The 24,955-nt window shown below is 42.8% G+C and overlaps 2 protein-coding genes across 3 annotated transcripts in view; both read right to left on the bottom strand.

The window, feature by feature from the left end:
• The window catches only part of LOC102520375 (coiled-coil domain-containing protein 162), a 39,787-nt gene extending 37,877 nt beyond the window's left edge, over nucleotides 1-1,910 (bottom strand). The window contains exon 1 of the mRNA XM_032484670.1: nucleotides 1,816-1,910. The gene's annotated coding sequence lies outside the window, so the exon portion shown is untranslated. The remainder of the gene's footprint in view (nucleotides 1-1,815) is intronic.
• A 17-nt stretch (nucleotides 1,911-1,927) lies between these two features.
• The window catches only part of CCDC162P, a 111,577-nt gene continuing 88,549 nt past the window's right edge, over nucleotides 1,928-24,955 (bottom strand). For both annotated transcript variants that reach the window (XM_032484651.1, XM_032484652.1), the window contains 6 exons: nucleotides 20,638-20,755; nucleotides 17,678-17,843; nucleotides 13,056-13,194; nucleotides 4,691-4,844; nucleotides 3,030-3,125; nucleotides 1,928-1,971 (listed from right to left, as the gene is read on the bottom strand). In XM_032484651.1, the coding sequence (XP_032340542.1) occupies nucleotides 4,691-4,844; nucleotides 13,056-13,194; nucleotides 17,678-17,843; nucleotides 20,638-20,755 (577 nt within the window). In that variant the 3' untranslated portion in view covers nucleotides 1,928-1,971; nucleotides 3,030-3,125. The remainder of the gene's footprint in view (nucleotides 1,972-3,029; nucleotides 3,126-4,690; nucleotides 4,845-13,055; nucleotides 13,195-17,677; nucleotides 17,844-20,637; nucleotides 20,756-24,955) is intronic.

The raw sequence follows: 24,955 nt of genomic DNA, 5'->3' as shown, positions 1-24,955 counted from the left end.
TGGAGGGGGTGGGGAGGGAGGATGGAGAAAACGTGAAAGACATTAAAATAATAGGATAGTAAAACTTGGTGTCTGATGGTGGGGTAGGATAGAGAGAAGTCAAAGATGGGTGTCCAGATGTTTTGGCTTGGGTGGCTGCACAGGTGGTGGTCAACTGACAGGGAATAAGGAAGGAGGAGCAAGTCTGGGGGCAATAAAATGAGCTCAGTTTGGGACACATTGTCTCTGAGATGGAACAAGGCAGTTGAACATATGAATCTGATAGGATTGAGGCTTGGGCTGGACATGTAGAGTTTGGAGTCATCATATGTAAAGCCATCACAGTTATAAAAGTAGATGGGTTTGCCTTGGGAGAGGGTGAGGAGTGGAACAACACAGCAGGTTAAGACTCTGAGGGAGCTCCAGGGCCAGACTGTGAGGCTGGAGTCTGGGTTTCCTTTCTCTCTCGGCAAGTGACTTTAGGCACATCACTTAGCCTGTGTCTCAGTATTCTTACCTGTAAAATGAGAATAATGAAAGCATCAACCTCATGAAATTATTGTGAGAATTGAAGGAATTAATAATTAATAAAACACTCTGAACAGATCTCAGTCATAGACAATGATGTTAATGGTGTTCAGGGCCAACTCACTGATTACACACAGAAGGCACAGTGTTTAGGGCCCACAAAATGTTTTAATTTCTTTTAAAATCAGAAAAAAGACATTCACATTAAATAAAATGCTTTAATGTACCATATTAATATATTTTTTCTTTGTATTAACACAGCTGTAAACTCTACCTTTCAATGTCTTTTTAGGGAGTAATGGGCGCACAAAAACAAAAGCAGCTAGAGTCATGGAGTCAGAATGCAGCCCTTTTAGTAGGAGGAGCGGGACAGAGCCAGGAAACCCACGCCCTCAGGACTGGCAGAGGGAGGAGAGTTGGCAGAGAGGTCTGAGAAGGCGTGGCCAGAAATATCAGCAGGAATTGGAGAGAGTTGTGTTTTGGAAGCCAAGGGCCGAGAGGCTTTAAGAAGGACACCCTGTGTCAGATGCTGCCAAGGAGTCAGGTTGGAAGGCGACTAAAAAGAAACCAAGGGATTTAGTGACGAGAACCATGGAGCCTTGATGAGAGTAGTCTTAGTGGTGAGATGGGAAGAAGTCAGACTGCAGTTTCCAAGGAGTGGATAGAAAGTAAGGGAATGGAGATGGCTGGTGCAGAAAGTTAAGCTCTGAAAAGGGGGCTCTTTAAATCGGGCACGAGCTAGCTCACCCTGTGTCCAGACAAGTCTCTGTCTGTTTCCACATATGTGCAGAAATTATTTCAAGTTATGATACTAGGTGGATTACCAGCTCTTGGTACCTTACAGCTTCAGAGGGACAAGTCCAGAGAAGGGAGGCTTGCCTAGGAGTCCATAGGTTAGTTCAGTGATGAAGACTGGACCCAGGCGGGAGATGTTCACTTAGGGCCTCTATCAACCCCTCTGGTCCTTCCAACTCCAGTCCTAAATGTGTGACTCACAAGGAAGAGCAGCCAGTTGGAGTATTTGTTCCATTTGGTTTCAGTGGACCCCCTCACAAGTTTGTTCTACTTTTAAAATTAGAAGAAATGGATATACCACTAATTACACTGAATACTGTAAAGGAAAGTACTTTGGAGGGGCTCTCATTGGTTACCCCTGCTTCACTGCTGCTCCCGTGTGGCACTGGCACAGTCCTGGGACCCTGGAAGAGGCTATGGGACAGATGTGGCTTTCTAGCCCACCTCTCAAATAGAAAAGTGCTCAGTGCAATATAGCATTAGCCAATTATGAAGACTGTTCACCAAGGATACCTGTATATTTTTGTCCAGTGTGACTTGCTGTCCTGGGGAACCCTCCATGATCACATGATAGTTGCTCAGAAGTACATCTTCCATTAGCAGTTGCATGCCCACCAGCTCTCCGTGAGCCACCTTGAGGTCGCGGTCACTCAGCCTACAGAGGCATAGCTAAAAACAAAAAAGAACAAAACGAAACCAAAACATCCATTCTGAAGTCTTCTAGGTACCCCTTACACATGGTTTTATGGGAGGAAAACTAGGGGTAGTTGTGTTTACAAGCCCCGCCCTCTCAACTATTGAAAAAAAAATCCATAAAAATAAGAGCAACGTTTCTAGCTCAAAGTCCTCCTTGATCATCTCAGACTTTTGGCTCTGTAGGGAAGTCCAAGTTTCCCAAAACTGATAGTTGTGTCTGTACATGGTGAATGTATAGTGTGATATCAATTTTCCTTTAAAAGTACAGATCTAAACACATGTAAGCACAGGGAAAATACTAGGAAAAAAAAAAAAAAAACCAAAATGAACTGTGACCGTCTCCTAGTGGGGGATTAAGATTGATTTTTTAAACCATTCTTACCATTTCACTTAAAAAATTGTACTTATGGAGACTTTTGAGCATACACAAAAGCAAACAGAATGGTTCCCATCACCTAGTCCCAAGAACCACCAAGCCATGGCCAGTCCTGCCCCGTCCCAGCCCTCCCAACCTCCATATTATCTTGAAGCAAATTTATGATTGACTTTCATGTTGTTATTAATACTTTTCTGTTTTTTAAATAAAAACACAATAATATTTGCTTAAATAATCAGAAGGAAAACATATACTTGAAAGAAATTCTCCTGTTGAGTCCTACTTAAAGAGTTTTCTTCCTACCACTGTAGGTGGGTCAGGAGTCATAGGCTTCTGAGCTGTCAGCCTGGGAGCTTCTCTAAGTGGCTTGGAGGGTGGCTGGAAGTGGATAACTGCTCCCTCAGATCATTACTGGCCTGGGGAGTTTCAGCTGCTACACAGCTGATGCCAGCTGAAACCATGATTTTCTTCTGCCACAAGAAAACATGACTCACCTTGTGGCACTGGGTTTATAGCTTCATAACCAAACACCTTGCTTATCTCATAGATTATTTATCACTGGCCAGAGTAGGAAGGATCTGACCTATGGACCCAAAGATACCTTTTGCAGTCTGCATTTAGTTCCCTCTGTGACAAGTGGAAAGATCTATCCTACCTGCATATTATATTCTAGGGTATCTGGGCTGCTACTCATAAGTGGAAATGGTCCTCCATCTTCCAGAAATGCTCTCCAAGGGAACAGCACAAATGCCTAAAGAAGAAACGAATAATAAATACAATAATGCTGTATTGTATCCATAAATAATAGACATCTACATGTGAATGAGACGTCTGTGTCTGCACACCAAAACACTGTGTGATGATTTATTTACTATGTAGAAGTAGTTATTGAAGGATGGTCCCTAATGATGCAGAGGAGAGAGAAGTAATCTTATTTTTTTTAATTGATTTTTCAGAAGTGGCTAAACACAGAAGGATACTTAAAATGAAGTACTAGTCAATACCAGTGTTTGGAAGTCCCAGAATAGTATAAAACCAATGGAACATATTTATAATCAACAGAAGTGAATGTACTCAAGTTTTCTCAACATTAAGAACCTTAAAAATTTGCCCTTTATCGCCATTGTGCTACAGTTCTATGTAACAACTCAAAACCAATGCCATAATGTTACACACGGGCCTCTTATCTTCTGCACGTCACTGTTCGACAGCCAAGGCATCGCCTATTCCCTGTGGAGCCACATGCAGCCTTGGATATAGTGGGCTTTTCCATCTGACCCCATTCTACACTTCCAGACCTGCTACTGGCTTCAGACAATTCCTAGAGTTGGAGTAGATGCAGGTAGCAGGGAGCCAGGACACCCGTGTCCACCTGACCCCAGGCACACAAAGGCAGCAGGAGCAGGCCGAATGGCCATGGTCCAACTCTGTCTTCTGGGTTTAAATAAGGGTAGGGTTGGGTCAAGAGTCATTGGCTTGTAGCTAGGGAAGGTAGAAGTGTGGGACTTATATGGAGTTGATGTCGGCATTACTTGGCTTAGCTTTGAAACATAAAAACATTAAGTTGGAGGTTTTGGAATCAGAAGACTTGGGCTTGGGAGATGGTTTTAAAGATATGTTCACAAAGTCTTTGATTCTCTTCCCAGTAAGAGATGGAACTTCTTGATCTCAGCCTGGGGAGAGACCCTGAGCCAGAACTACCTAGCTAAGCTGTTCCCGGACCCCTGAACCTCAGAAACTATCTGAGATAATGAATGTTTATTGTTTTCATCTGCTAAGTTTGGGGGTAATTTGCTACCAGGCCATAGATTACTACAGCAGTTTGTGACCCAGCGCCACTGTGGCTGCCCAGCAGTCTGATCTCTGGCCTTTCTCAACCCTAAACTCTTTAGTTGTAGAAGATGGGTAATAGAGCTGGAGTCTGGGAGCAATGACAGTTGGCCAGGATAACCTTTGATAACACATGTTGTAACCAGGGCTGTTCAAAACTCAGCTGCTGGCCTAATTTATGCATCATCATTGCTATCATTATTATCTATTACATGGAGGAGATCAGGTGTTGGTTTTGCTACCAGCTGTGAGCAGATAAACTGTGTTCCCAATTAGCCTGTGGAGTAGTTTGCAGGCAGAGCCTCTGACTGGGATTAACAGCGGCCCATGGGGCCCAGGCCACCCTACCGTGCGAGGGAAGGGGAGCCAACCAAGGCTGCAGGGCATTAGGCACACAGAGTCCCTGCAAAATTTAAGCCAAACAGAAACAGAGTGACAAGATCCCCTACCTATGACACACACAGATACAAATAGCTCTCAACACACCTAGAGGCTCTGTGGATCCAGTGGTGGGGGCAGGCTGAGCTGTGAAGCAAAAATGCTCTTCACCGGAGAGTTGCTGAGTGGTGGCAACCCATGGTACATGCCGTCTGTGACAGACTGGTAGGCAGGAGCATTCCCAGCTGTCAGAAATGTTCTTCTACCAAAAGACGGAGGGAATCTCATTAAAAGCAGTCATTTGGGGGTGGGGGGAGGGTATAGCTCAGCGGCAGAGTGTGTGCTTAGCATGCACGAGGTCCTGGGTTCAATCCCCAGCACCTCTATTAAGTAAATAAGTAGATAGATAAACCTAATTACCTGCCCCCCCAAAAAAAGTGAAACAAAAAAATTTTAAAAAGTATATACTTAAGTTTCTAAAGCTCAAAACTGTCTTCAAGGTTACTGTAGCAAGGTAACATTTTGAGATAGCAATGAGTTTCTTCCTCAGCCATCCCTCACTCCTCCTTCTCTACACACTGCCCTCCACTCTCACAGTTCACTGTCCTCACGGGAAAGGCAGCCACCCTCCAGATCAGCACTGTCTAATAGGACTTTCTGTGATGTGGAAATGTTCTATAGTTCACTGTCCAACATGGTCGCCGCCAGCCACTTGTGGCTGTGGAGCACTCGAGACGTGGCTACTGTGACTGAGGAACTGATTTTTAAGTTTTATTTCGTCTACATCAATATTACTTTAAACTTTTAAATGAAATAGCCACACATGGCTACTGTATTGGACAGTTCAGCTGTAGCTCTAGAACAAAGATGTTGATTGTTGAGTTATTTTAAGACCAATAGCTGAGACAGCAATTGTTGATATGTAAAACCAAATTTTAAGTTGAATAATAAGAGCCTGGGGTTTGAGAGATTGAAACCTTCTTGTTTTGTTTTGAATAAAACTTGGCTTTGCATATCAGGAACTAAAAATTCTGAAGACTAGAGCATGAAACTTGTACCATAAGTCACAGAGAAGGAAGTATGCTTGATAAATCACAATCCTTTTGTTGCCCCAAAGGAAATGAGTTTAGCAAGCAAGGAAAGACTGTTTCTAGAGCTTAGATCTTGTAGATGCCTAAGAAAAGATTCTGCTACAGGATAAATTGGAGGGAGTGGCCTAAGGTCCCCAGAACAGAAGGCATCTTTTGCCTAAATCCTTCATGGGCTTGGCCCAAGTCAAGCATAAAGCAGACATCAAAAAGAAGGAAATTAGCAATGACTGAGGGAGACATCAGCACTGAGGGAAATGAGGCAGCCTCACAGAGACCAGCAGACACAGTGTTGGGGAAGGATCTGGGGAGTGCCTAAGACCCCATGAAGGGGTATCCAGGTGGGGTGCTGAGCAGCACTCTGACCAGAGGCGATATGGGGTTGGACAGAGATGGGTGGGGTGGCCGCTCCTCTTCAATGGCTGGGATGATTTATAAGCACCCCCAGGCACTTCTGAGAGGGATGAAGGAGGAGAGGGTGTGGTGTAAGGCTTAAAGTTAAGGTCCAATATTACATTTTCTCCCCTTCTCAATTTACAGGGGTAAGGTGCTCTTGTCAAACAAGCTCCCTTATCAAAGGGACCAAGTGCAATCAATGCCCGCTTATCCCTAAGGAGTGGTTTCAGTTCGCTGCTGAACAAAAAATTATTCAAACAAACCAATCATATCCTCCTGTGGGGACCAGCAGGCAGCACACCCTCCTACTACAAAGCCTGCCTCCCGAGCCCCTAGTTGCACAAGTGCAAACACTCTATGGCCCTGCATGGCATGCAATGTTCTGTTCCCCTCGGCTATGAGTACATGTCACTAAGAAAATGCTGCTGTTCTCATCTGTCCAGTGTTTAGGGTCATGTATTTGGCCATCCCCATAACCTTGATGCAGAATCCTTTCCTCACCAACAGGGTGAAAAGGAGGCAATTAAAACAAAGGGAAGAGGGGATAATCTTGAATTAACTGATTTTAGATCTCAAACTGACCACTTTTAAACTCTAAATGTGGCTGAATGACATGGAATCAGAAAGTTTAATCTTTTTGCCATCAGCAGAAGTAGGGGCTTATGAACTTAATTTCAAAGACAGATAAAGGGAATTCTAAATTTTTACATCAAACCATTGCATTAGTGCAAAAATCATACCACCCTTTTCACATATTAGTGAGAATTAACAAAAGATAGTTGCATACTGTTACATTCTGAGACACTGGACAAAATCATTGATTTCCCCTGCTAGCTCAAGGATGGAGTTTGGAGTTGCTCAATGGATAGATAAACATTTTCTCCCGTTTCTCATGTTTTATCTTGATTCTCAATGGGCCCTGCCAAGGAACCCATGATTCACTCAACAGCCATATGACAGTGATGTATCGAGGACAGGAAGATACATCCGAGATGCAAAGATGGGACCTACGTGGTTCTGACCTTCCAGCCCAATAGGGACCAGTGAGACAGACCTCATTATCCAGCTGCTCCTGACCTTCTTCTTCTGATCTTCCTCCCAAGGCACTTTCTACATACACATCTCCCTTATAGGTTGTATTATATCTTCTTAAAACAGTGATACTTCGGACAAAAAATGTGGCCTGCCATTTCAGTAAACAATGAACGCTGCCTGCTATTAAACCCTCAGCCCCCGCAGCCATGAGGAGACGGTGTGCCCTGAGGAGAATTCAGGATGGAAAAAAGCAGGATCCTGGCCCTTGGAAGGTGAAGATGCATATCCAAGGAATGATTTCAATGAGCCCAGACTGTTGCATCTTCCCATACATAGACAAGCACTAAAATCATTAACTTGAGATGTTTCTTTGTGATTAGTGGTAATCCTTCAATGTCCAACTACATGGGTTTTTTCTTTGTTTGTTTGTTTTGGAGCAGTCCCTCAAAGTTAGCTGAGAGGCTATCCCCTGGGCTATAGTCCTCAGTAAGGTCCTGAATAAGACATAACTCACAATTTCTGGTTGTGAGTTTCTTCTTCAGTTGACAGTACCAAAAAGCAGAGTATTCTAATGGAGACATTTATTTCCAGCCTAAATTAAGAGCACAGAACCCCAGTACCCCTCAAGCCTCTCCATGGCCGGCTCCTTCCATGTCATTCCTGCGCTTCTTGGCCACCAATCTGTGGAATTATTTCTCTCTCACTCAGCCTCTGGGTCCAGCTTTGTTTACATCTTACTATTCAATCCTTGACTGCACTGCTTATATTTTAAAATTTACTTTTTGGTTATTATGATGTTTTGACATCTAAAAAAACTCTGCTGGCTGGGAAGAGACTGCCTCTCCTTCGCTGGCCAATTCTTAGAGATAGTTGAGGACCCAACAAGGAATATGCCTTTGATACATAAACTAGCCAATCTGGGCCATTCCTCCTCAGACCCTTGCAATCCAGGAGGCAATATTCCTCTGCTTTAATCATCCCAGGGCTAGTGTACGGGCAACTAGAGACCACCCCTACAGCCCAAAGCGTGCTGGAATTATCCAAACTAGCTGATCCTAAACTGTTCCCCTGCCCTGCCTTGCCTTTCCAGGCCATGGTCTCAACACCCTTCCTTGCTCCTGATCCACGTGGCCGTGTGTGACATGGCTCGATGCCTGTTTCTAGGAACTGAGAGTATAAAACTTAATTTTCCTGAGTTTCTCTTCTGTCTCTTCTTGTGGCTACACTGCACTGAGCATCACAGAAAAGAACATAGAACACTGACATACTCTCTTATCTTGGTAAGTTTGTGCAGAACTTTTAACTACTAAGTGCCAAAGCCCACCACAATTCTTGGCAGAGTTTTAGAGCCCCAAACACATACTAGATCTGTTCATTTATAGATGCTTGGAGACTACTCAAAAATATCAATCCATCAGACATTAATATGACTGCTATCCTAAGCTACAGAATCATAGAATATGATACATTCTCTAGAGAATCAGAGTTAGAGTCTAGGCACCACCATTGATCAAATCCTTGGTTATCCTTTTCCTCACTTTCCTGATTTTTCAGTCTAGTCACTGTCCTTGCAGGATCCATTGCTGGGCCAACTGATATTCTTCTAAATCCAAGGACCCCCATTCCTGGGCTCTCAGATCTGCCTGTGATTCCTCAACAGATAAAGTACATTCTTTACTGGGCATGTTTGCCCTAACAAACTAATAGCCCTAGCTGATGCCTAATCTCACAATAGCTCAGGCTGGCTTATTTCAGCCCTTATGAGAGTCATAAACCCCACCGTCCTTCACAGACCATAAACCTCTTACCTCACCTACAACCAATCAGAGACTTGTACACAAGCCAATCAGGCACCTTGTGACCCGACCTTATAAAAGACCCCAACAACCGGCCCTTGGTGCTCACACAGACACTTCTCGCCTGTGTGGCCCGCTGTTGTCTATGGCAGCGTACCCTAATAAACTCCTTTTCTATTCCCATACTTTATCTCTGGTAAATTCTTTTACCAACCCGCACATCACCATGTCACCAACGGGCCCCCCTGTTGTGTCCCACAACACTCATCTCCCTTCTGAACAGAACTGTGTATTAGGGAGCTGTACAGTGTAATGCTATGCAAGGAAAGGGGTTTCAAGATGATAACCAACATTTTAAGTCCTATATCTTCTTTTGTTTCCTTCCTCTCCATGGACCCCATATTCTGAAAGATTTTTCTATCAAATTAAGCATTTTCCTATTTTTAACTCAAAACCACATACTCATCCAGCCTAAGCTCTGAGCTATAGGAAGAAATGAAGAAACATGATATAAAGGGAAGAACAGGGCTCCGCAGTCAGAAAAACTGTATGAATGTAAGTTCTGCTACAACAAGCTGTGTGACCCTGGGCAAGTTTCACAACTTCTCTGACTCATCATCTCATCTGTAAAAATGATGACATCATTGCTATCCCACAGAGTTGGCATGTGGTGGGAACTCAACCAAAGAAAGTTCCCTCTCCTCCTTATCTCACTCGGTTCTTATGATTTCAGTTTTAAAAAGAAAGAAATGTGATATTTTCCTTACCAGCAAAACTTTGGGGCAAATGTGTTTTTCATCATGCCTTTAGAAATACTGAAAACAGATTACTGTGACAACTCACTCAGACCCTGGTAAGCCCTCAGTTGGTAAGCCCTGGCCTGTGCCTTCTGCAGGGGAGGGTCTAATCAGCGCAGCTTGTCAGCAGTAAAACCTATAGGAATGAAAGATTGGCTTGTTGCTTATGACGTGGTGAATCTGCCAACTGTCGGCCCCTAATAAAGTCAGGTCTCCCCAGTAGCCCACTAAAATGCCAGAAGAGATGCACCACAGTCTCCAAACTGTTCTGCTGCATTCCAGCTGCCTGACTGTCAACAAGCAGTCCAGGGTTTCCTAGATCACCAATCACCTCGTGTGTGAGACAGCTACCCACAGCGTGATCCCAGGCAAGCTGGCTCTAGCCATCAGGAGTAGGGAATTCATGGGGCAAATGCTAGGGTTTTTCCTGGATGCAAGGATATAAAGAAGACCAAAACACACCTGCAAAGTGGCCTGGGGAGGCCAGGCAAAAGTTGTGGCTCTTCACTTCTCAGACACTTGAGACCAGGACTGTGGTCCTGAGCTAGGCTCAGCACACATGAGGCCTTCCCTGTATCTCCTAGGAATCTCCAGAGAACCCTAAAGCACACTGTAATATCTGTGTGTTCAGAGACACTTAAATTGATGAGCATAAAACTAAATTGAGAAATGAAGAGAAAATCCACACAAATTCAAGGACTAAGAAATTGGTGTTGCTTCTTGAGAGACCCCTTGACATACCCCTAAATCAGGCTTACTGCAGGAAATTACTGCACCTCCGGTTTATTCCACAATCTTCTCCTTTATACACTAGTCACTCTGAATGTCAATAATACATTCAGATTAGTGACATTTTCATGCCATAGGTTTTTAGCCTGTTCTAGAGAGTTCCTCTGAAGATTTTTTTTTTCCCCTCCATTCTTGAATTTCAAAGGAATTCAATCCTTTAAATCAGGGAGTGGCAAACTCTTTCTTAAAGGGTCAGAGAGTAAATATTTTCAGCTCTGTGGATCATATGATCTCTGTTGCAACTATTCAACTCTGTGGTTGTAGTATAAAAGTAGTCAGAGATTATCCATAAATGAGTAGGCCTGGCTGTGTTCCCAAAACTTTCATTTCTGGACACTGAAATTTGAGTTCCACATAATTTTCTTATGTCACAAAATACTACTCTTGAATTTTCCCCCCAATCATTTAAACACATAATAGCCACTCTTACAAAGTCAGGCAGGGGCCTGTGGCAGTAGCTCGCTTGTCTCTAACTTAAACAGATGAGATTGATTAGAAGCACTCAAGCATTTACCTTCAATGCAAATAGTTAATTCACCTGAAATTAAAGATAAGCTCAATCCTCAGGCATTTCTTGCATTGGTTAATAAAAAACTCCTGCAGGTTGGTGGACGCTACCATTGGGAGACAGACCGATTTCCATCAGGCTCTTGCCTGCGTTTGGCAGAGGACAGGTCAACCGGAGAAGAGAGAAACTTTTATGCTTAGCAGCATGCATCTGTCCTACAACCTGAGCTGATCTATGCCACAGAGAAGCAGGGGCCAGCTATGAGGGGACTCCACGGGGCCACTGTCCTGTGGTCCCTGACCTACACCCTTCCTCACCTCCCCCAGTCTACAGAAGAGTGCTGATCTCATTCCAGGTAAGAGTTCAGTTCCTTCTCTTCAAACTCTGGAGAACCCTTCAGTTTACACAAGCAAAAAGTTCCCTGGGGTAAACAGTCATGTTTGCTCAGAGTTGGTGAGCTCTGGGAAGGGTGTGGGAACTTCCCTAAGCTTCCTGTCTCTCTTAGTTATCTAAGGATGACTCTTTGTTTGCAAGTTCAACACTAAGTAAAATCTTCAAGAGGGGTGACATTTGTTTTTTAGCTTTTCTTTTTCTCCGACCTCCTGCCTTCTCTTTAGACTCTCTCTTTCCACCCATATGCTGCTGTCTGGCATCCATCCTAGTTCTCAGGCTTTGGAGCCAAGTGCACCGGGGTTCTAATTCTGATCCGCCACATACTAGCTGTGGCAAACAGCTAGTGATTCCAAACACATACACACCCTGAAAAGCTCTGAAGAAAAAAGTCTGGAGGAAATACAATAAGTGAAGAACTCCTGGAGGTATACCATCCTGGGTGGTTCCCTGAGGTCCTCTGAAAAATATACTGAATAATCTGAAACCAGACATGGGACCCAGTACCCTCCATTCCTGCAGACTGTGCCCGGGCAAAGAAAACCCCGCAAAGCAATTCCTGAGGGAAGCAGAGTGGTTCTCCTGGGAGAATAGAGGCAAGCTGAACTCTCTGCAGCTGGAATCCAAAAAGAACTTCTGGGATATAGTCCTATTTCTTCACGCTATGTAAATTCCTTGCAAATTCTGACTTGGGATTTCAGAGCCCAGAGGGCTAGTGAATGGCTATGCTGACAATGAGTTAGAGCTTTTATCTCCTACCAGCTTGACAAAGATATACCTTGAAAGCTGTCAATCAAAAGAAAATGAATGAGCCTGATTTTTTTTTTTTTGTCCTGCCGAATTTACATTCTAAATCGGGTCCCCTAATGCTCAGAGTAAAGAAAACTCAATGTGAAAGAAGAAAATATAGCTCAGTACGTGTTCCACATTTCCATTCGCTATGGACGCCTGTGCTAACAGTGGGAAGCCATTATAATCCACGGATAAGAGCATTGCCCCCCAGGTCCCCCTCATGGACTAAATACTCACACTGGGAATTAATCAAATGAAGTTAATTAATTCTGACAATTTCAGAATAAGCAGAGACCCTCAGGCCTGACCTTGTCCCTTTCCACACACAACTTATTATTTATACAAGAAACATTGTGACTCTCACTCCAAACTAATTTTCTCATCAGCCATGATTAATTAACCAAACAAACATTATTTTTGTATGCAGAGTGTTTAATACCTACAAGGCCAGAGGTAAATTAATTTATTTATAAATTTAACTCAGGTAGTCAATTCCATTGGCTTCAGATGTGCAGTGAAATTCTGCTCTTTTGAAAGGTAATTAAGGGGCTGAAAAAACAAAAAACTCTTAGGAAGAATCATCTTCAAAACTATAAAAAATATGATTCCCCATAAAACATCTTGTTGTTATGCAAACTAACTGTATTGAAATCACATTTAATAAAATCAAGAATATTATTGTCCAACAGGAACACAGTCCACCATGAGGGACAGCCTTTGCCGCAGAACATGTTTGGCAGCCGCAGTGTCCTGGATCAGGTTGTGCCCCTGACTATTTTAAGTTTATTATCTAATTGTGACAAGTGTGGTCTCCCTCCATGATCACTCAGAAACACCTGCCCCACAGAATTTACTGGACAGGATTAGCACTCCAGCCCTTACCGGATGAGGTACCTCACTGCAGCATCAAACTGCAGAAACATAACCTCCCTTCGGAGGAGGAGGGCCTGGGACACCTGGGTGGGGTCTTGGGGGCTCTGGAGGCTGTCAATCATATTCTGCAGCTCTTGAAGCTCAGACGCTAGAAGACAGACAACATTTTAGTTAGACAGTGTGAAATACAGGCTACCCTAGCTGCCCTATGAACCATCATTTCACCTCCAAAGCTAACTTTTTACCTAAATTGACTTCCCTTTCTTTGTAAGTATACTAATTATGTTTTGCAAGATCAGCAAAGCCTTATGTTCTAGAACCTGAGGTCTGATTTGTCTTTCCTTCCTTCCTTCCTCAGGAATGTAATAACTTGCTTTGCTTTTCAGCAGATTAAGAACATACTATTGAAAGAAAGTTTCAAAATTTACAAGGCTACAGACTTCACATAGCTTGAAAAAGAGAAAGTACAAGAAACAGGAAAGTATAGGCCTCGGAGATCTATTGGCGGTTTGAAATTTTTATAGATCATAAACCAGCACTCATTTCACATAGCCATGCCATCCAAATCAGCCTTGTCACTGACTCATCCTGTCAATGGCTCATGAATTAAAAAAGACTCGACCATCCAAGGCAAGTATAAATACATACATACATACATACATACATGTATACATACACATACACACATCCTTCTAGGAGATTCTAGATTTTAGGAGTAGGTGTGAGAGATTCTCAATTGGCTTATTTCTTGGACCCTTATTGCAAAAGCCCACTGCATATAAACAGATTCATATGTGTTTTGAATGGAAATTTAAGTAAGTGCCCTTGGAGCACTCAATACTTGTTTGAGTCTAGATGGTTGTACTAGCGTCTCTATTATTGATTCAGGAAATGAGTTGTTCAAAATGGGAGAGTTACAGCAAGAACGCGAGCCCGTAGGGAGCACTGGTGAGGCGGATAGGTGGGCCTCACTTCCAGGACCCCTAGATTGTCAGCTGATTGGTCATGCTCATTAACTCCCTGTAAGGAGAGTGATAGTTTTCTACTTGAGAGGACATCCCTGCTATGGGACAAGAAGGACTGTGGAAATTGGTCACCGGGCCTATATGTAGCCCAAGGCAGAAGTAAGATAGCAGACCCATGAGGCATTTCCAGAGGTACTCGATATCAACAGCTTGTCCTGACTTGAGCAGCCTTGCACCCTATCTGGCCTGGGTACTGGATCTCTTCCCTCATTTCTGGCGTGGAAAGAAGGGGAAATGAAGAAGCAAGGACACCATCCATGAGAGTCTGACCAGGGCAGAATCAGGTCTGAGAACGGTTGTTAACGTGTACTTGCAGTATACTCTTTTGGCTTTAGGAAAGATGAGCAGTTCAGATTTCATATCCATTTGATGTCTTACACACAACAGAAAAGCGTTTCTGGAGTGTTTTTCTAGCCACAAAAGAATTGAGGCCAATTGTCAGAATTTTTATGACTCCTATAAATCTGATGGTCATATTGGGCTGAAAAGAAACTTTCACCAGAAGAGGAGTCACAGAGCAAATTGAACAAGGACTTTAAGAACTTTGTGGTGGACAGGAGGAGGGGTAGTCAGTGAGCCTTATTCGCTCAAGGTCTAGTGTGCTTGGTCTATGAACAATACACTCTGTCAGGCGACAAGGCAGCAATCAGGGGAAAGGTTTATATGCAATGACAATGCAAAAAGAATACAGAGTTTGCACATATCTTGTGATTAAAGCCCTGTGAAATGTATTAGGGCAAGGGCTAGAAGGAAGTAAAAATAGATAAAAATAGTTCACTTGTTAGAATGGTTGGATTACAGGTGATTTTTCTTTTCATTAGTTCCATTATTGTTTATATAATGCTGTATTTGCACATTTGAACAATCACTTCACAGCAAAATTGAAATACATATCATTAAAATGAAGGTGGGGCCTACCCTTTCCTTGCTTTGTACTTACACATAATACTCCTCGGTCAGGCCTCCCTCCCTTGCGGGGTCACACTGCCCAGTGGAAGGGGAGGTGGTGGGCACAGGCAGGGAAGGCAGCCCGTCTGTGAGGATGGTTGCCACGTGGCTGTGGTGGGGGTGCTGGGGGCAGACCCTGCACCAGGCAACACCAGGAAACAAACTGGCCTTTTCTTGGGCCTTTCCCCATGAGGCTTCCGTTTGGGAAATTAGACAGAGAGAGAGGAATCACAGGGGGCCCTGCCTCCGTGTGAATCCTCAAAGCTGGTACATTTTGGTCCTGAAACCCTACGCTCAGTGGGTCGTATCAGGTTTGAACTGCCCTCCTAATCCTTTATAGGGAAATCACAGTGCAAACGCCCACATTCTAATTACATCCCCTGCTTCCCCCAGGTTGTTGCTGGCTTTCAGGGAAGGAGAGGGTTTGACAGCATCCACGGTGTCTAAGAGCTGCTTCCTCAGTCAAGCAGGAGGAACACAGCCAAAATTGGAAGTGACTCTTTAGAAAATATGTTAAAGCATATAAAAAAGCATATAAAAATCATTTTATCTAATTCCCAACAGCTCTGAAATGGCTAAAAGGAGTTGGGTGGGTACATGAACAGACCCAGCTCATCTTTTCACCTTCATTCTCCTTGCCGCCTCTGGGAAGCAGGCCAGGGACTGAGCAGCCTAGCCTTTTTCAAAAGATGATTATCTCAGACTGGGATTATTTTTTTAGTTCTGTTTTCTCTTTATCTATTTTCAGCAAAGCAGAGTATGCAAACCTTTGCACATTCTCCCTGTAGCACAGACGTTCTTACTGGCAACATGACAAGGTATGTGTCTCTAATTGCACACCTTTCACAGCCTGGGCCACGTATTTCAGTGGTTTCCGGTCCATAAGCATATAAATAGTAAGAAACCAATTTCCTTCATCCTGAATTCTAGGTCCGCAACAATTGGGCCTCATTTCCCACTACCCCTCAGTGTCCCACTGGTGGGTTCCTTATTCTCTGGACTGGTCACGTGCAGTTCTGCCTGTTACCTTTGCCAGTATCCTGTTCTTGTCCTGCCAGGACCATCCCTCCTATTTTCCTCCATCGATTCAAGGGAAGGTAAGTCCCCCCAGATCACCTTCTGTGTGGGCTTTTCCCTCCCAGGGGCTATAGGACTTCCTGTGCAGCGACTTCTTCTGGAAACCTGGCTCTGCTCTATCTTGGCTTCTATATCTCATCTCCATATAACACTTGTCTCCCTGTCTCCCTTTCCTGGCCCCACCTCCTTTCTCCAGTCCTTTACCTAAAGCCCAGCCCCACACCCTCCCAATATCAGCTCCCCTGAGAGCATCTTAGTTTATTTCCTAAGTAAACCTCTTTTACAACAGTCCCCAAATTAGTAAAAAGGAAAGGATTTAAGAGTGCTTTGGAACTTCTGTAATCTCCTGATGAAGACTTGCTAGTAGTTCTGAAAGCTCATTGGTCTGCAACAATTCTGTGCTTTCTGCTGAGGCAGCATCAACCCTTTCTTTATGCTGCCTCTCCTCAGATACAGTCATCAATCTTCTTCCCAGATCACCACTCATACCGTCCCTGCATCTCCCATCTGAATGTTCACTGTTCGTTAGCACAATGCAAATCTACTGGCAAACAAGTCAGAGTCTCCCACAAACATTTCCTTGATGCACCGGCCAGAGAGGAATAGATTCAGTTCTATCGCATTTGTTTTAAGACTGGTAGGTTTAAATAGGCACATTACCTCATTTTTTGGCTCTTCATATCCTTGAAAATCGTTGGCTACTATGTCATAATATATTGCTGTTAGTTGATTAATACTTACATGACTAACGACATAATTTGGATGGGAGTCAAATTATTAAAATAATAAGATCAGTTTCCCTGCTTCTGATAATCCCAGCTTCCTAAGCATTTCAGTGTCTTTAATTTACCTCATGCATTGATCTGAGAATTTGCGCTGAGTTAAGAGTTCATGGATTAGCACTGGGCAGATGAAACTAAAGCTTCAGTTGTTCTTACTAACAGGACCACTGGGGCACTGTTAGCTAACTGAGGGCTAGCTGCAAGCTTCTTGGTGGTGAAGGCACAGCCCTGACCTTGCCACATTAGTACACAAAGGCCAGGAGAGGAAGGGACTGAAAGCAAACTACTGTTCAATGGGGACTTGTACCTCCTTCTAGAATTTTCAGAGTTTAATCCACAGAATATCTCTATGAGACAGACATTGCCACCCCTGTTTCATAGATAGATAGAGAGAGACCCAGAGAGGAAAGTGCCCAGCTTCTGGTAAAACAAGTGACAGAGCCAGGGTAAAAACCCAGGCCCCCCAGCTTCTGACGAGGCATATTTTTCTGTTTAACCTGTAAATGTGGAACCAATCCGTTTGGAGACAGCATATAATGGAACTTTCCCTTTGACCTTCTGTCATTTGTGAGGAAATATTTTAGTTCTGTCTTTCCAAGTAATAAGAGCTTCATAGTAATTAACTAGATGTGAGAAGCCCTTTCACAATGTATATGTATATCAAATCATCACGATGATCACTTTAAATATCTTATAATTTGATTTGTCAATTATAATTCAATAAAGCCCCCCCAAAAAAAAGCTTCACAGAATTTGAACTGAATATTGAAGGTGATTTTAATCACCTTTAATCACTTACCAATCCCCTCAGTTCCTCCCCAGTTACCTCTCAGAGGGTTAGGACTTAGAGGAAATTCAAAACATGCTGGACAATTTCCAAGTTTGGCAAAACTGAAAAGGTAGGCCACAATGTCATGGAGAGAGGCTATCAGCTGTAGAGTCAGCTTTAAGGCTCTAAAAGCTGCCTGTGGGTAAAAGCAATACAAGAGAATAAATTTCAAGAAGTTTCTAAGGGGCATATAAAGTATATAAGTGTTGATTAGGGATAATATCTTTAAACAAGAATATTTAGATAAACATTTTCACAGTATAATAAAGGATAATAATTACAGGATAATGTCTGGAAAAAAGAATAAGCATTTTCATGCACCAAGGCTATATCTGTCTTTGGATAACTCCTGCGGAGGGGGCAAGGTTAAAAGCAATGTGTATCTCTTTGTTTAAAGCCATTGGTAGCCATAAACACATCAAAACATTTTTATATGACCAACCATCAATGAATTACAAGGGTCACAAATAAATTCCTAGCAGGACTCAGATTCAGACAACATTGCCCTGAGGGAATACCTGTAAGCAAAACATAAATATTTATCAACATAGTTCAAACCCATGACTAAAAATCAAACAATGGATCTTAAATATCAATATTCAGTAAAGGAAAAATGAAACACTATGATTAATTGCAGAAGGTAGTATTTTTACATTAAAGAAAAAACCCTAAAAATTCTTCAATGAAATAAAGGGGAGTTCTATTTTTAATTTTTTTAAACATTTTTTATTGATTTATAATCATTTTACAATGTTGTGTCGAATTCCAGTGTAAAGCACAATTTTTCATATTTTTAATTTTTTGAGGAACCTGCACACTGTTTTCCATAAAGGTTGCAACAATTTACATTCCCATCAACAGTGCACGAGAGTTCCCTTTTCTCCTCAATCTCACCAGCACTTGTCTCATCTTTTTTAGAACAGTCATCCTAAGGGGTGTGAGGTGGTAGCTCATCAACGTTTTGATTTGCATTTCCTTGATGATTAGTGACATTGAGTACCTTTTCATTTATGTGTTGGTCATTGGTATGTCTCCTTAGGAAAAATGTCTATTCAGGTCCTTTACCCATTTTAAAATCAAAGTATTGGGTTTTTCTAATTTTTCCTTTGTGTTTAGTTTGTTTGGTTTGGTTTTGGCTTTGCTACTGAGTTATATGAGTTCCTAACATATCTGAGGTATTGCTACCCTTTATCAGATATGTAGTTTGCAAATATTTTCTCCCATTATGTAGGTTGCCTTCTCCTTTTGTTGATTATTTTCTTTGCTATACAGAAGCTTTTTAATTTGATATTGTCCCACTTGGTTATTTTTGCTTTTGTTGCTTGTGCTTTTGGTTGATATCCAAAAAATCATTGCCAAGACAGGAGTCAAAGAGTTTTTCCCCTGGTTTCCTCTAAGAGTTCATAGTTTCCAGTCTTATATTCAAGTTTTTAATCTATTTCAAAATTATTTTTGTGAGTGGTGTAAGATAGGGATCCAGTTTCATTCTTTTGTATGTATACCTAGCATAAGATCCAGCAATCCTACTTCTGGGTATATACCCAAAGGACATAAAATCAGTATATCAAGGAAATTATCTGCACTTCCATGTTCACTGCAGCATTACAATAGGCAAGATATGGAAAAAACCTAAATGTCCAGTAGATGGGTAAATGTATAAATGTCCCTCTCTCTCTCTCTCACTCACACACACACACACAGAGGAATATTATTCAGACATAAAAAAGAAGGAAACCTTGCCATTGACAACAACATGGGTAAGCCTGGATGACATTATGCTAAGTGAAATAAGCCAGACAAACTGTGTGATCTTCCTCAAATGTGGAATCTAAAAAAAAAAAAAGGCAAACTTATAGAAAGGTGGTTACCAGAAGATGGGGGAAATGGGGTAATGTTGACCAAAGGGTACAAACTTTATAAGATAAATAAGTCCTGAAGCTCTAATGTACAGCATGGTGACTATAGTTTGTTTTTTTTGTTTTTGTTTTTTGAGGGGAGGGAAGTAATTAGGTTTATTTATTTATTTATTTTTGGAGGAGGTACTGGGGATTGAACCCAGGACCTTGTGCATGCTAAACTAAGCATGTGCTCTACCCATTGAGCTATATCCTACCCGCCTGGTGACTGTAGTTAATAACACTGTATTGTATACTTGAAATTTGCTACAAAAGTTAGATGAGCATTCTCACCACCAAAAAAAAAAAAAAAAAAAGGTAACTATGTGAGGTGATGAATGTATTAATTAACTATGGTAATCATTTCACAATGTATATGTATATCAAATCATCACGCTGTACACTCTAAATACATACAATTTTATTTGCTAATTGCACTTCAATAAAGCTGGAGGGAAGAAAAAAAAAAGAAAGGGTGAGAAACCTAAGTTGCTAAACAGGTTTTCACTTACAAAGAAAAATCAGAATGTTCCCACATTGCCATTTTCAACATTGCACTTTATTTAGCTAATACTTGAATGGTTCATGTATTTCTATATCTACTCTTTTTTTTATGATTACCCTCTCTCAGTAAATGAGGTACTTAGAGGAGCCCCTCAAAAAAGGAACCAGCTAATTACTGTGATTAAATGTGATCTCAGCCTCTCCTTAGCTTCAGCACATCAGGGTGGGGTTTTCTTAAAGGGTTAGGGAGGAAACTAAGGATTAATAAGGGATGTCAGAAGCTCCAATTAGTGTTCAGTAATTACCAGGGAGAAGTAGAACCATGAAATAATGAGGCATAAGGGAAATGATGATAAAGCTGGCAAAACTATGAGGAGCTGTGAGATTTCAGTTATTAGATGTTCCTGAAAACAAATATACAAACAAATAAACAAACAAAACAAAGAAGAGATACTCTCTGAAACTGATATGTTTCAACGTGAGACATAAAAACAGCCAGTTTCCAGGCTGGCACACGTAAAAAATACACACCTTTTCTGGCAGAGTTTTGAACATAACCAGCACTTCAGAAGGATGGGGTATGAACCATAAATTGAGGAAGATTTTTCCATCAGCAGACAGCAAACATCGTGGCCAGGGCTGAAAACTCCTGCGGCATGAGAAGAAAGCTTGGGTGGCACAGATCTCTCTGTGTAAAAGAGGTGTCCCGGTGTGAACTATTTATACCGCGGCCCTCCAGCTGCAGTGCCAGAGTCCAGGGTGTGGTGACACCCAGTGTCTCAGCTGCGGGGCAGCAGGCCTCCTTTCCAGGCCACTCACAAGTGGCCACAGTTATAAATAGCTCAGCCGGAGAAGAGCAGTTGGGCTGGTTTTAGTCTCACTGTCTTGGGAGGAAGGCGTGGGCATAGAGGGAGGGAAAGGTGTGGTAAGGAAGGAAGGGGAGGGCATGAATGAAGTGCCGGCATCATACTGGGGGTGACATTTTCTCACTCAGTTCTTAAGACAATCTTATGATTGTTCTTCCTGTTCTGCAGATGAGGAAACTGAGGCCCTATGAGGTTACATAGATGTTGCCGACCCAGTTCCTAAGAAATGAAGTAGAGATTTAAGTGCAGGTCTGTCCAGTTCTAGAATCCAGGCTCTACAGACCAGCCTCTATTTTCCTTTCCTCTCCACCAAGCCTCCTGCCAGGTTCTCCAGACTCTGGCCCTCTTTTCCTTCTTTCTCCTTCTCTTTTTAAAATTTTTTTTATTTTTAAAATTTTGTTGAAGTATAGTCATTACAGTGTGTCAATTTCTGGTGTATAGTATAATGTCCCAGTAATGTATGTATGTATATATATACACACACACACATATATTTGTTTTCATATTCTTTTTCATTAAAGGTTATTATAAGATATTGAATATAGTTCCCTGTGCTATACAGAATAAATTTATTTTTTATCTATTTGTATATATAGTAGATCTCCTTTCCTTTTATTTTTTATTTTTAATGGAGGTACTGAGAATTGAGCCCAGGACCTCGTGCACACTAAGCACGTGCTGTACCACTGAGCTATATCTTCCCCCTCTTTCTCCTTTCTTTCTCCTCCAAATACCTTATCATTTCTTAGGCAGCAGTATCGCTATCTCTGTTGCAGGTTATATACAAACACATAATCCATGTATGTCTGGTTTAAGGATTCACACAAGCCCAGGTACCCACTCCCTGGCCTGGGAAATAGAATGTCACCAGGTCCTTTGAAGCCCCATGTGCATCTCCCTGGTGGCCCCCAGAGGAACCATCATTCTGAATTTCACACTAATCAATGTTAGCTTTCCTTTGGAGTTTTACCACAAATGGATACACCATTAAAAGATTATTTTGTTGGGTTTACCTGTTTTTGACCTTCATACACACGGAAGCTCTTTCTACTACGTGTCCCTGGAGGGAGGTGGCAGCCTGATCTGGTTTCTACATCATCTATAGAGGCAGCCCACTGTAACAGAGGGTGGAGGTTGGAGGACTGTTTCCTATTTGAATGGATTCAGTGCCTTTGAGTCTAATTAACTGTGTTCATCTACTGTGGAAAATGGTGATATATTCAGTTAATAGGTGTGGAATCCGGCATCAGGGGACTAGATTTGGGGACCAACTTCCATCATCCACAGCTGTGTGCTGTGTAGGCATAGACGAATTATCCTCTTTGAGTATTTTCGTCCATAAAATCGGAATAATGATTCCTAACTAACAAGATTGGTGTAAGGAATAATTTTTAAAAAGAGTACCCAGCATGTGAAAAGTGTTTTATACATTGTGAGGTGCTATATAAAGTTTGGTATTATGATGCTAAGGTGTGCGTGCCTGGAAAGTGGCCGGGGGTGGGGGCCAAGGCATGCATGTGGTCCAGTCAAGAGGCATGCAGGAACTCTCAGAGTCATTCGGTAAGAAGTGGGGACCTGAACAGGCTAATGAGGAGATGTCCTAGAACTGAGAGTTATGAGGGAAGCCCAGAGACTAGTGCCACCTCACACCTGTCTTGGTTATGCTAGATCAGGCAGGCTTGATGAGACACACAAACAGCAGAAGGAGGTGTGCAGCAGAAGTGGAGCCCCCTCCCCACCACGATCCCCAGCCCAGGGCGCCCTGGGCCCACTCAGCTCTGCTCTTCCTGCTCTCCTCCTGGTCCTGGGCAATTGTGTTCATTCTCTGGCTGCAATTGCCATCCATGCCTCCTGAATTCAAATCCACATGCCTGGTCCCTCCACAGCTCCATCCTGGCTGGCAGTGCCTCAGACCACCTCACTCAAAAAAGGCAAGAACTGAACTCTTCATTCCCTCCCACCCCAATCCTGGGCTTCCTCTTGTGTGAAAAGAACCACAACCCCCAAGTCCTCAAAACCAGATACTGGGGAGTCATTTTTAAATGCTTCCTTCTTCACTCCTCAGGTCCTACTGTTTTACTCTCTGGTACCCAGTTTCCATTCCCACTCCGTTGTGTATAGCAAGGACTCTCAATGGGAGGGTCTCACTGTCTAGGGGGCATTTTTGGAAATCATAGGGGCATTTTTTTGACTGTCATTATTTCTGAGTCCTTAGGAGAGATTCAGATGACCTTTTCTACTTCTTAAAGTAAAATGTAATTCATTTTAACTGAGGGCTGACTGTTTTCCATATCAAACATTCTGAATATGAAACCTAAAATTACCAAAACTCTACTTGAAGTCAATCAATGGCCTTAAACCTACCTCTTTCAAGTCTCAGGGTTTTAATTAGGTAATTTGGAGCTCAGGAACAAAGTATGGTGTTAGTTTGGAGAACTTTCCTTATTTCAGCAACCACAAAGTCAGACTATCCTGTCCTGGACCAGATCAAAACCAGCTTAAACCCATCTTATCGCTATTATTCAGTTTACAGTGTTTGAAGGTGCCCTGAGGAAACTTTGAATATCAACAGTAAAACATCACAAGGCCCACATCTGAGCTCATGGGCTTATGGGCCATGTGGCTGGCGCGCAACAGTGTGGCTGAATCCAGTCTTGGCCTCTGAAAAGCATGTGTCTCTGGAGCCACAGGGCCATCTATCTGTACCTCTTCGTTCTCATCTGCTATTTCCTGCCATTTCCCTCCTGCCTGCAGCAGGCAGCCCTCTGCAGAGGAGGGGCAGAGAGGGCAGCAGAAAGCTTTAAGGTGCTCAGTGCAAAGCGAAGCCTGGTTCTCAGTCCCACAAGGATACCTCCCACCTTGGGATGGCCCATCAGCTCCGCAGCCTGACAATTTCTTGACCTGCTTAGTATCACCTTTCTGTACCTCCATTTCCCTTCACCGCCCACTCTCAGCCATACTCCAGACCTTGTCATCACCTGGAATCATATTACCTCCAAAGACTTACACTTGAATATCCTACTTTCTCAGCTCAACATTTTTTTCTCCCAGTTTTCTCATGCATTCACTCCCACAAAACCTCCTTCATCCCCACAAAATATGCTCCTTGATGTCCTTGAGCCCTCAGGCCTCCCCTTCCATCTGTCACTCCCCTTCTGACCCTCTCTGTCCCCCCACCACGCTGGGCCTCACAGCCCAACATGTGAACTACTCTCCCACCATCACCTGCAATTCTCTGCTTCTTTGTACTCACGACCCACCTGTCTAGCAAAACCCCAACTCTGGATTCCTCCAGCTTGTCCGATTTCTGCTTCTAGTCACACCCTGCTGAGCACAGCTGGAGGATATCACACTGCTAATTATACTGAGGCAACAACAAGCAAATGGTTTCCAGCCTGAGCTGTGTCAGACCTGGGATAATCGGTTTTCTTTCCTTTGATCAGCTCTCATGCCCATTTCCTTTTTCAATAATTCGAAGTCTTCCTTAAGTTTCATACCAAATTCCTAGCAGCAGATGATGACATGGTCTGTTATTTCATAACAGTGAATTAAAGGGGCTGAAACTGCCTCCACGTCCTGTGGGCCCATTCCCCCCCTCCCCATCCTCCCTTTCAAAGCAAGGTCAAAGGCAGAGGTGCACACCTGGGACATGAAATGTAGACAGCCTCTGTCCTCAAGGATCTTACATTCCAGGGGCAGATAAACATGTGAGTCTGATGCTATGATAGAAGCAGGAGGAACAGAAGTAGGTGAAAGTGCAGAGAAAATCCAGAATAAAAAGTGTCTGAGACTTGTCATGAGACACACGGAAGAAACTCACAGCTGAGGCGTCTGAGCTGTGGTTTACTATTTCCGTCTCCACATCTCTTCCTCTTAATGGCATTACCATCCTTTCTTCCCCATTAAAAAAATGTGATAACACACACATAACATAAAATTTACCATATTTATTGTTTTTAGGTGCACAGTTCAGTGGTGTTAAG

Source organism: Camelus ferus, chromosome 8, assembly GCF_009834535.1.
Source record: "Camelus ferus isolate YT-003-E chromosome 8, BCGSAC_Cfer_1.0, whole genome shotgun sequence".
NCBI classification, from domain to species: Eukaryota; Metazoa; Chordata; class Mammalia; order Artiodactyla; family Camelidae; genus Camelus; species Camelus ferus.
The sequence above is the reverse complement of the archived record's forward strand: the minus strand, read 5'-3'. Positions and strand labels throughout refer to the sequence as shown.